The 12,547-nt window shown below is 29.8% G+C and overlaps 1 protein-coding gene across 1 annotated transcript in view; it reads right to left on the reverse strand.

Annotated features, from left to right (window-relative positions):
• Window positions 1-8,252, reverse strand: part of LOC119610506 — a 93,504-nt gene extending 85,252 nt beyond the window's left edge. The window contains exon 1 of the mRNA XM_037965756.1: window positions 8,155-8,252. Coding sequence (XP_037821684.1) covers window positions 8,155-8,160 — 6 coding nt within the window. The 5' untranslated portion in view covers window positions 8,161-8,252. The remainder of the gene's footprint in view (window positions 1-8,154) is intronic.
• Window positions 8,253-12,547: the final 4,295 nt, after the last annotated feature.

The raw sequence follows: 12,547 nt of genomic DNA on the forward strand, positions 1-12,547 counted from the left end.
TAAACACGAAATCGTTATTAGTATGTGAAATTCATATGATAATACAGTTTTTAATATAATTTTTTTAATTTTTGTATTAAATAGATCGAGAAACACTTTTATAAACCTTTGTAATTTTGTCATTTCTATTTGGGCAACTTTTTTTAAAGACATCTTCCTAATCTATAAAAAACATCCACCAAATATGTTCCATCGAACTGAGGATCGCTGAGGATATCTTTCGCATAGCCTCAATATAAAAAAAAAATATAAACAAATTCTTATAACTATCACAAAAACAAATTATTTTCATTTTTCTAATAAAATCATTTAAAAATCCTAAATTATATGCACCAATATACATTTTTAAATATTTGTTTTTTAACTTTAAAGAGCTACCTATGAAAATTGAGCGAATAAATTTAAATAAAATTTTCACGAAACATGCTTCAAAATTTGTTCAACATATTGGTGTGAATGGTTTAACGACTTTTGGCCAAAAATCAATTTTTGTGGCCCTGTGTGCATTGGGTCAAATGTGGTCCGATTTAAAAAAAAAAAACTGATCAGAATTATTTGTTGATCCTTAAAACATAATCCTGACTGTGATTAAAAAGCGGGATTTTGAAGGAAATATGTTGAAAAAGAATGATTTTGAAAATTGCTATTCATTAAATTGGGATTCAATAAAACTTAACATCAAAACAAGTAAAAGTGTTGTATCCAACCATATATCGATATTAATATGAGCATCTGGGGAATTTTCCATCTCTTTTATGGAGGTAAAAATTTAATAATCAGAGTTTTAGTTATTTTTTATATAAAAATTTTTATTGGTGTCACAAAAATTTTGAAAATTATGTTGAAATATTCTTAAATCTTGATGAATAGATGTCGGAAAAAATATTAATGAGAATGATATACTCAGATCCATAAGTTTGTAATTCAGAAATATTATGTCAATAATTTTTTCGTAATTTCTTTAACGTATCGAAAAAACCTCCTAAAAATCAGTTAAAAACAAAAAGGACGTCTAAAATGTGGGTTAAGAAATTTCATATTATATTTGCTTTCTGAGTAGATTGTTAGATTCCCAATTCACTACTTCATTCGCAAAAATTCTCTTTGTTCGAAATTATGTGGAATTGATATTGCAGAATAGAATACAACTCATTTGAATTATATAACACCGTCGTTAAAAATTATAAATTTAATGGCGAAAAACTGCGTTTTTAGTTTTTCAGTTGTTAAATTTTATTGAACGGTATAATGACTGACGACAATAATCATAGTCATTTCAATTCTGTATTCGTTAAAAAAAAAACAAATTAATATTGTTAATATGTATAAAATTTTAATTGAAAATAAAGAATAATACTACTACTACAAATTTCATAGACATAAAGTACATTACATAAAGAATAATACTACTACTACAAATTTCATAGACATAAAGTACATTTTTCAAAAAATATTTTAAAATACTTCTACTAATCAAACAATGCCAAATTTGATGTCAAGCGAACACGCAGATTTGGGAAATATTTTGTATATTTTTATATTATACTGTCAGGATAAGAAGATGTAAAAAAAGTATTTTAAAATTTGTAATTTTGTTATGATCCTGACAAAATAAAATAAAAATAACACAAAATATTTAAAAATCGTTCTTGTTCGCTTGACATCAAATTTGGCATTGTTTGACCAGTAGAAGTATTTTAAAATATTTTTTGAAAAATGTACTTTATGTCTATGAAATTTGTACTAGTAGTATTATTCTTTATTTTCAATTAAAATTTTAGTTTTTTTAAACAATACAGAATTGAATTGAATATGACTATTGTCGTTAGTCATTATACTGTTTAATTAAATTTAACAATAACAGATTTGTTTTTTACATTAAATTATCCAACTAAAAAGTCTCTATATTTTACACATGATTTTATATATTGTGCCAATAATTTCCAATTAAGTATTTTACCATCTAATATCTCAACAATTTCTACATCGCTTAGTAGAGTTTTACCTAAATTCTCTAAGTGCATAACAACGACCTATCAAATTTTCAATATCCTCTTTTTCCTTTAAATTACATAGTGAACAATAGTTAAAGACGTTGATATTATAATTGCTTCCATTTAGTTTAATCAAATCACTTCTTGCCTTGAATATCCATGTTATGTCATCTATTTTTATTTCATCAACAATATATCCGCTTCCAACGTAATGGTTTAGCTTTCTATAAATTCGGCTTTTTTGACTTGCTTGTAACAATGCCATTTTTTCTTTATATTTACTTTTTAGATTTTTATCTTATTTAAGTTTTGTTGCGTCCATGTTATACCGAAGGGTAGCGCTTATTTTGTTTATACCTTTGAAACAAAACAGTTGTTTTTCTATTAAGATTTTGGTGAGCTGGTATGGGAGCCCATCTTCAGGATAATCATACATGGCTTTCGTAACATATCGTAGGTGAAGGTCTAAAGTGTCCGCTTTCCATTCTAGTTTTAAGCATTGAAACTGAATGAAATTTGTATGAAAATATCAAAGAGACCAAGCTATACTATTAAGAATTGAGTTTCGATTAATAAATGTAAGGCAAACATGACACGAAAACCTGATGTTATAAAAAATTTTGAATTTTGAGTGGCAATCCTACTTTTCGATTTTTTTAAATTATTGTTGGCCTGTGTTATTAAAAAATTAGTATAAATAAAACATTTTATACAGCATATTTCATATGTTCCTCGGGAATTCTGACTAAAATCTGAATAGTCAAATATCAGTTGGAAAAATAAAAAAGTGAATTTCTTAGTTCTCTTGTTTGTTAAATATTAGTGTGTTCTGATGGTTCTAATACACAGTCACTTTAGGTGAGGATACATTAAATTCACACTGGTCATAAAATGGGTTTGATGTTTTTCTTGTAACTCACTTGGCAAACAGCACAACTTTATAAGTTAAATGTTACGGGTCCAAACATTTATTTTTCACTTGTCACAAAAATAATATGATTATTATATAAAAGTGAATGTCTATATTAACTGTTATGTAACAAAAAGCGGGATTGAAATCTAAGTCAGGATCAAGCTTTAAAAAGCGTTATAATCCCGCTTTTGGCGGGATGTCTGGACATGTTAGGTATAATGTAACATTAGCTTTATCCGTCTTGTCTATACCCGAGCATAATTACGTACATCAATGCCCAGCATACCCGGGTATGTCATACAATTTATATGGCCATTTCATCTTTTTATAAATTTCTAGTGTATAATTTAGATAAATTATTAAAACTAATTTAATAAAACGCCTGTGCAAACAGTTTTTTATTACATACCATTAAATTTTAGCCATCTCTTTAAGTTTTCTCATTGTTTTACTATGAACAAAAATATCATGTGCAAAAAAGTAAGAAAGTATAGTCGGGCGTAACCGACCATATGATACCCTACACCAGTTATGGATATTAAATGTGATTTATTTTTCATAATAAAGCATTTATCTTCTATTACCTTGTTCCGATACATTTAAGCAATTTATGGATGAAAAACTAATTTTCTGAAAGAGGCTTTATATGGGGGCTAGGGATAAATATGGACCAAGCCCGATAAAATTTTGTAAATATATTTATATTTACAAAATATTTTATTGTGCTGAATTTCATCGCGATATTTGTTAATTTTGGTCATTCAAGTAATTTTCTGAAGGGGACTTTGTATGGGAGCTAGGGTCAAATGAGGCCCGATCACTATGAAATTTGACAAGGTCATCAAGGCTTGTATAAAACTTAGTTGTGCCGCTTTTTATCAATATACAGGCATATTTAACATAATTATAAGCTCAGAAGCCCTTTTCGGGGGGTTCTGTTGGACCGAAAAAAGAGAGTGTTCATTCAATTATCTTGAAAATTGCGACCTGTACCTTGCGCACAAGGTTTACATGGACAGCCATACGGACGGACGGACAGACGGACATAGCTTAATCGACTCAGAAAACGATTCTAAACCGATTGGTATACTTTATGGTGGGTATAGGACGAATAATTTTGTATGTTACAAACATCAGCCCTTTATTAGAATAATATTATTAACCCTTTATTTCCTGGCGTTGCCATATGGCAACGCATCGAATACTAACTTTAAATGGGCATTAAAAATATATTTATTATTTTAAAATATATGTATTTTTTTAGTCTTTATTCATGTGTTGCCATATGGCAACGCTAGGCACTACACTGTGTTTTGTTTTTAATATGAAATAAAATTTTAAATATGCACGACATCCACTTAAAATATGTAATTTCATTTGAATGTTATTATAACCTTAATAAACAAAAGTAAAAATCCAAATTTTATTACGAGATTCTTAAGAAGTTAGCGGCCCGTCCTTGCTCTTGCGGGAAGAGGATAATTTTTTTGAAAATAGCTATTAGTTATTTAATGTACCTAGATACGAAATTAATATCAAAATAAATTACTTTCTTAAATTCAACGAAAAATTATTACCCGGTCATAGAGGGTTCAAAAGCACTACGCGAGATATTATACATACATATGTCAGAAAAACTATATCAGAAATTACCCTTAGGGTACACGAGTTGAAAAATGTCATTTTGCGAAATATTATGAATTTCTTAATAAGATATTTGCACTTTTTAGTATAGATATGTACTTTAATATATCATAAGAAATCTAATTTATACAGATCTGAAGATATTATTGATTCGTTAGATATCATCAAAGTTATTTATTCGTCATAATTAATAACAAATTTCTTCATATAATGGTTGGAATTTGTTTAAATAGTTAATTTTTTATTGAATTAAATGACAACTTTTTACTAATATCTTGATTGTCTGAAATTGTAAATCTCCATTTTGTATACATAATATATGTATGTTTAACATTTCCTAACATTTGTTTAACAATCTTAGGTCTGTTTTCATATGCACAAACGGAAAATAATGTTTAGAATTATCTATCCAAAATTTTTAAAGATCACAATAAAAAATCATAGAAAACATACAATTTTGTACTAAAAATTAGATTTTTTTGAAAACGGATAACCCGGTTAACCGAAAACTAATGTTTAAAAACCGGTTTTTCGGTTAACCGGTTATAAACACTACCTTTCGGGCTTTATAAGCTGCAAATTACACATAACGCGTCATTTCGATCGTTATGTTCTCAAAATCCACTATGTTAGGTATTTTTTGACATAAGTCTGCAACGCGTTCCCGCGTACAACTCGATGCTTTGCGATGCGCGATACCTTACGCCAACCTCCATTTAGCTATCTAAAATTTAGCAAACTGTTTATTTTTCCAACAAAATTTCCAAGAATATTTTTTATTTCACAAATACAAAATAAGTATTTGAAACATTTCAAATAAAATATTAAATATTATTTGAGGAAAAAATATTTTAATTCAAAATAAAATACATATTTTCTTTTTATACCCTACACCACTTTAGTGGGGAGGGTATATTGGATTTGTGCTGATGTTTGTAACATACAAAAATATTCGTCCTAGACCCACCTTAAAGTATACCAATCGGCTTAGAATCGTTTTCTGTGTCGATTAAGCTATGTCCGTCCGTCCGTCTGGCTGGCTGGCTGGCTGTCCATGTAAACCTTGTGCGCAAGCTACAGGTCGCAATTTTCAAGATAATTGGATGAAATTTGGCACGCACGTTTTATTTGACCCAAGGACGAAGCCTATTGAAAATGGTTAAAATCGGTCCATTATTTCACCTAGCCCCCATAGAACAGAACCCCCCGAAAAGGGCTTCTGAGCTCATAATTATGTTAAATATACAGATATATCGATAAACAACTAAGTTTTATAGAAGTCTTGATAACCCTGCCAAATTTCATAAAGATCGGGCCCCATTTGACCCTAGCTCCCATACAAAGTCCCCTTCAGAAAATTACTTGAATGTCCCAAATTAACTTATAAACACAAATATCCCGATGAAATTCACCACAATAAAATATTATGTAAATATAAATATATTCGCAAAATTTTATCGGGCTTGGTCCATATTTGCCCCTAGCCCCCATATAAAGCCTCTTTCAGAAAATTAGTTTTTCATCAATAAATTGCTTAAATGTATCGGAACAAGGGAATATTGATGATAAATGTTTTATTATGAAAAATAAATCACATTTAATATTCATAACTGGTGTAGGGTATCATATGGTCGGCCACGCCCGACTATACTTTCTTACTTGTTTTATTTTAATTTTAAACAAATTTATTTGAAATAAGTCACAACTCTGTTTATTTGCAAAAAAAAAAAAGATTGTTAAATCATGGTCAAAAATTAAAATTTGAAAATTCAAACTTTAATATTTTTGGTTATATAAGAATAAAATTATTATAATAAGCATAATTTTACTTAACTAAGTCATATACAATGAAAATTTTTAATTCATCAAAATCGGTCCATATTTGTAAATGTTACAGGGTCCTAAAGATATTTCACATTCAAATTTATGAACAATGACACATTTTACTCTGTATTTTAAACAAAATTTGTTGTTTAGTTCAATTTTTTTCATAATGTACAAGAATATATATAATTCTACTAATAAAACTGAAAATTTATAACGATACTTAATTTTTGTCCGAGAACAATAACTTTTTTCATTGAACACAGCTAGAAGAAGAAGTTGTGTCAAAAAAATTTAATTGAAATTACAAAAATATTAAATTTTTTGTTTAATTAATAAATAAATCATCAACTTGGCCATTATTATAAATTGCCAATAGCTAAAGTTAGGAAGTTATCGTACAGATAATGTGTTTTTCGTTATTGCAAGTCAATTTTAAGCTAAAAGTGTCCGATAGGCTAACGGGAAGATTACCTTACCTTTAACTTTTAACGTAAGCTATAAGAATTTTTGTAAAAATATGAAGTAAAAATAAATTCAATGTAATTTTTTATATGAAAAATATTATTAACGGCTAAAAGTATGCTATGGTTTTTGTATATTCCTCCTCTTTATTCCTCACTTTAATTAAAGTTACCTTTCACTATTACGAACATTAAAGGCAAGTTGTAATAATTAGGCCCTTAGTGTAATTTAAGTTAATTTCTAAATTCTTTTAAATAAATCATTTAGATGGAAAAACATTTCATAGCAGAAAACATGATAATTTAATATGTAAACGGTTGTGTTTAAACTCATTGTGTTTTGGAAAAAAACACGATAAAAATATCAGCTTAATTACAATTTGGACCGCTGTCGACAAACCACACAAAAAGACCGAACGACGAATTAAAATTAAGCGACTGTCTACAGACCACAAAAAATCAATGCAAAATTAGGTTTTGTTTAAAATTATAATTATTTTTTAAGAAATAAATAGGAATGATTAAAAAATTATTCAGAATAAAATACGGGAACAGATATAATATGTTTTCTCATTTTAATTTATTTCATTTAATATCTTCCATTAATAATAAAACATGGCGAGAAATGCGCATTATAACAACCCTGTTTTTGCAATTTTGCATTATTTTTAGGAAAATATTATGAAAATATGGCAACGCTATAACATAAAAATAAGTACACAATGAGAGGATCGATAGAAAGCGCAATAAAAGTAGAATAGAATCTATATCAACCGCAATATCGCCAAGTACAAGACGATATTTTGCTCTCCACAGTGCCGGTTCACACAATAAAACTTTTTTTGAGAAACTTTTAATTTTTGTGTATGAGAGAAAAAGAAAGATATAGCAACCACACAAAATCAAAAGTTTTACAAAATGTATGAAAACTCATTGTCGACAGCGGTTGTGGTTCCAATTGTAATTAAGCTGTATGACTACGAGAACTTAGTGTTAATTTATATCAAAACGGGTTATATTTCCAAAGCATTTCAGAAAACTTCAAATATTTTTAGCGTGCCTAAAATAATATAGATTCATACATTCTGAAATTGTCTTCAAATTATTAAATTTAGAGTTTATTCCTTAATTACAACAAAATTTGACGAAGTAAAAAACGTATGGGATTTTTTTGAGTGTAGAAAAAATTTTTTCAATCAAACATAAGATAGTATCAGAATAAAATCCCGCTTTTCGCAATTCGGCTTAGGTTTAAAAACATGTGGTCATGTACACGTATGTACGGAAAACTTAATATTAAAAATAATTTTATTACCTCCATTTCTCGTTTAATTGTACGTATGATTTAAAAATTCATGTTTTAATTCTTTTCTGTTCTCACAATATTTAATTTGAAAGCGTCCGGTTTTTTCGTATGAAAGTAAAAACGTTTGTGAGCTAAAATATTTGAATTAATGTTCTTATATAATGTAAGTTTTAATTATATTTTTAGAATATATCTATATTTAACTACTTTATTTTTCGTACTGTTATCTATCATAACGACATGATAAGCAAAACCAATAAGAGAGCGTTTAATACTTTTTAGATGTTTTTAATATACATATGTAGATATGCATGTACATATGCATGTTTAAAAATCTCAAATTTCAAATACCGTTTGACACAAAATGATGTGTCCAATATAACATTCTGACTTACCAAGTAAAGATTTTGCTGGGCACTTATTAAAGATTACTCAAACCCTCAAATGTGTTACATTTTTAACGATTTAAAAATAACAATTGTCCAATTCATAACCATCTTGTATCAATGTATGTATCTTGTGTATTTTCGCTTTACACAGGTTTAAAAATTAATTGTCCAATTCACAACTGGTCATGCATTTTGAATCGTGGGTTCAGACAGCTCTTATTAAATCCGAGGAAATAAAGGTTTAAAGGTCAAATATTGTTAGATATAGAAAAAGTTACCCAAATAATTTTACTTAAATGGACACGGAAAATGTGTGCTGGAATTATTCAAAATCATATTTTTTTGAAAGGCATGGAATAATAAATACGGCGCTACATACAGAAAAAGTTGTGTAGAATTTTTGGTGGATAATTTTCTAAAAGTCTGAACAATTTCTATTAATTTAAACTTTTCTAATTATTTTAGGACATTTAATACGATCGATATTTGCTCATTTCGATCAAAATTGTATATCGAAGTCATCCAAAATTTACGTGAAAATTCATTGCATTTAATTTATAAAAAAGTTCACTCTAAACAGAACTAATTAAATTAAAACTGTTCCCTTAATTTTGTTGTACAATCAATCAAATAATTATCTTTAAATTCTAATTTTATTACATTTTAATAAAATGATTTTATATCAAAAACACTTTTCCAAAAAAATTAAAAAAGGCAATGTTGAATTTATTACAAAAGATTGTTTAAATAATTTGATAATAATTTCAAAAAATTAATTCATTGTCACGATTAATTAATAAAATATATAAAATAAAAATCATCCATTCTCTTCACCATGATGTGTTCAAAACAGGGACAGAAAATATTGATTATTCTTAAAATTTAAAACAAAAAAATCAAATACAAGGATTAAGAGTAAAAGTTAATTGAATATGTCATTAAGTTTTATTTAAAAAACTTAATTTTAATTATTATTCTTTGAGTTTTATATATTACTCAGAAAATAATTTTTCTTAAGTTTTTTTTTTGTTCAATAACGATTATTTTTGATTTTTATAATTTTCATTGAAAAATAAAAATCAACTTTAAGTTTAATTTTTTACTTGAAAAATAAAAATTATTCTTGAGGTTTATTTTATTTTTTTCAAAAATAAAACTCAATATGAAAAAATGTTCTTTTATAAAATGTTTAGAGAAATGACTTTTTATAATATTAAATGTAGTTTTTAAGCTTTTCTTAAGAAATTTTCAAAAAAAGGAAAGTATGCATTTTAACTCTTCACTATCTGAAACGCATAGCTATGATAATATTGATATTTATAAAATTTGCAATATGGAATATGTGCATCCAATATAAGGTTTAGTTTCCAATTCGGATTTTTATGTCTATGTCAAAGTTTTTTCGGAGTGCATAAACACTCAGTTATGGATATATTTTTTCTTTTTACGGGTATATTGTGGTAAACTGATTTTGTCATTTCGTTTGTAACTCATCGTAGTCGTTGACTCACATAAGTTCATACATACATATATTTTGGATCCTTATAATATCACGTAAATTTCCAACTTTTCTACGCTGACACAGGGTCTCGACCGAGAACATGTATCTTATGTGACAAGAATTTATGTTTTCTCCTCTCAACAGGATTATCCACATCGGATGCAACGGTACTGAAGCAAGGTCGTGGCAACATATACCTTGCATCTGTTTACCTGCCCTTCGATTCTCCGACACTACCACCAACGTCGGATCTGATGAAACTGGTCGAAGAGGCACAAAGGCAAAATAAGAAAATTGTAAAACATGGTGGGAGTTGGCATCATTCCCACCATGTAGCTTGGGGTAGTACAAACACCAATCGCAGGGGACAAGCCCTTATGGATTTCCTTAATACTAAAGACTTGATAACATTGAACTTAGGTAATAAAGCTACCTTCGTCAATAGAATCAGAGAAGAAGTATTAGATATAACTATATGTTCAGAAGAGCTTATAAACGAAATTCAGGATTGGAGAGTTTCGGACGAGCACTCCTTTTCTGACCATCGGTACATAAGATTCAAAATACTACGGCCGCCACCAAAGCCGATAAAGTTTCGGAATAAGTCTAAAACTAATTGGACAATGTTCGGTTCCTTACTAAAGAACCGTTTATGTCAGAACACTTTTCAATGTCGAAATAAAGAGGACTTAGACGCCAAAGTAGAAATGCTCACAAGTACCTTGGTTGAATCGTTCGAGGACAACTGTCCTCTGCGAGAGCGGAGATCTGCCCAGGAGAAACCCTGGGTAACCGGGGAGATTCGGAACCTTGGTAATACTCTTTTAAACTGTTTAACCGGGCACGGCGTAAAAAGACCGCAGTATACTGGGATGAGTATCGTAGTAAACTTGGTGAAAAAAATTGTTGTATTGGTATTTTTTACCTTTTTTGTTCGTAAAGCCAAACGAGACTCCTGGAAACTTTTCTGTGAACAGGTAGACAGCGTAAATGACGTATCGAAGATAAAAAATTCCTATCCAAAACTCATGTCCAACCGGAATCTATGGTCGATGATACGGGCAGGAGGCTGGAGGAGACAATGAAACTCCTAATGGACTCTCATTTTCCACCCGGTATATCGAATAACATAGATGAATCGATATTGGAGGAAGGGGAGGCTAACACGGAAATTGTAATTATATCTGATATGGTTAAAGGGACAATCAAGAGCTTAGCTCCCTATAAAGCTGCAGGGCCGGATGGCATTTTGCCGGCACTCTTACAGATGGAGGCGAGACTGGTTTCCGTACATCTGTCTCAGATATTCACTGCATTCACATATACCCCAATAAATGGCAGGATGCAAGGGTAATATTTATACCTAAACCAGGGAAACCTAGCTATTCGACACCTAAGTCTTATCGACCGATAAGTCTTACGTCCTTCCTACTTAAAACTTTGGATCGGATAGTTGATATTATGGTGAAAAGCAGTATACCCGACAAAGACCTAAAATTTAAGCAGCATGCTTATGTAAAGGGACAATCGGTGGAAACCGTTTTAAACGAAGTTGTCCACTACATAGGTACATCCTTTGATAGCAAACTGTATACACTGGCGGTATGTGTCGTCATCAATAACGTGCACACTGATACTCTTATCTAATCCTTAGACCAGTTTTATGTTGACCGGGTGCTCCGTAACTGGATCAACCACATGCTAAGAACAGATGGATAAGCTGCGGTATACCACAGAGTGGCATTTTGTCACCTTTACTCTGGGTTACAACGATTAATAGCCTCCTAAGGACCCTAACCGACCGTCTGCTATGCAGACGATGTCGTAATACTTTTAAAGGGAGAGGATCCAAATTACTTGTGTAGAAGAGCTGAGGAGGCTCTGAATACGGCCTTGAGCTGGGCTCAACCGAGAGGCCTCAATGTTAACCCGGCGAAGACGGAAATCTGTCTTTTCACAAGAAAGACACAAATTTCTACATATACTGAACCTTTCTTCCTGGGCAAGAAGATACCAGTGACAGACAAAGTTAAGTACTTAGGTGTAATACTTGACCGGAAATTAAAATGGAGACACCACATAGAGGATAGGATCAACAAGGCACATCGGTGCGGGGCGATATGTAGGAGAACTATAGGCATGAAATGGGGTCTTAGTCCTACTATGACAAATTGGCTTTATAAAAGTGTAATTAGACCAATTCTAGCTTATGCTTCAATAATCTGGTGGACTGCTTTAGACAAAAAGTGCAATATCGAACTACTACAGGGAGTTCAGCGTACATGCTGCTTGGGTAAAAATTATATGTTTAATTGAATAGATCTAATGACTGCAGCTAATTGCAGTTATCTAATTATAACCCTTGCATAGGAAATTTTCTATAGAAACATATATATGAAAATTGGCTGCGATCTTTTGCAATCTTCAGAGATATTCAAAATAATTAGAGTGTCCTATAGAATTTAATGTTTTTTTTTTTTTTTAATTAAGTGTAAACTCACGTTAGGGGTAT

This window comes from Lucilia sericata, unplaced genomic scaffold (assembly GCF_015586225.1).
Source record: "Lucilia sericata isolate MDLA Ls3-8-SP2 unplaced genomic scaffold, ASM1558622v1 Contig000028F_arrow, whole genome shotgun sequence".
Lineage (NCBI taxonomy): Eukaryota > Metazoa > Arthropoda > Insecta > Diptera > Calliphoridae > Lucilia > Lucilia sericata.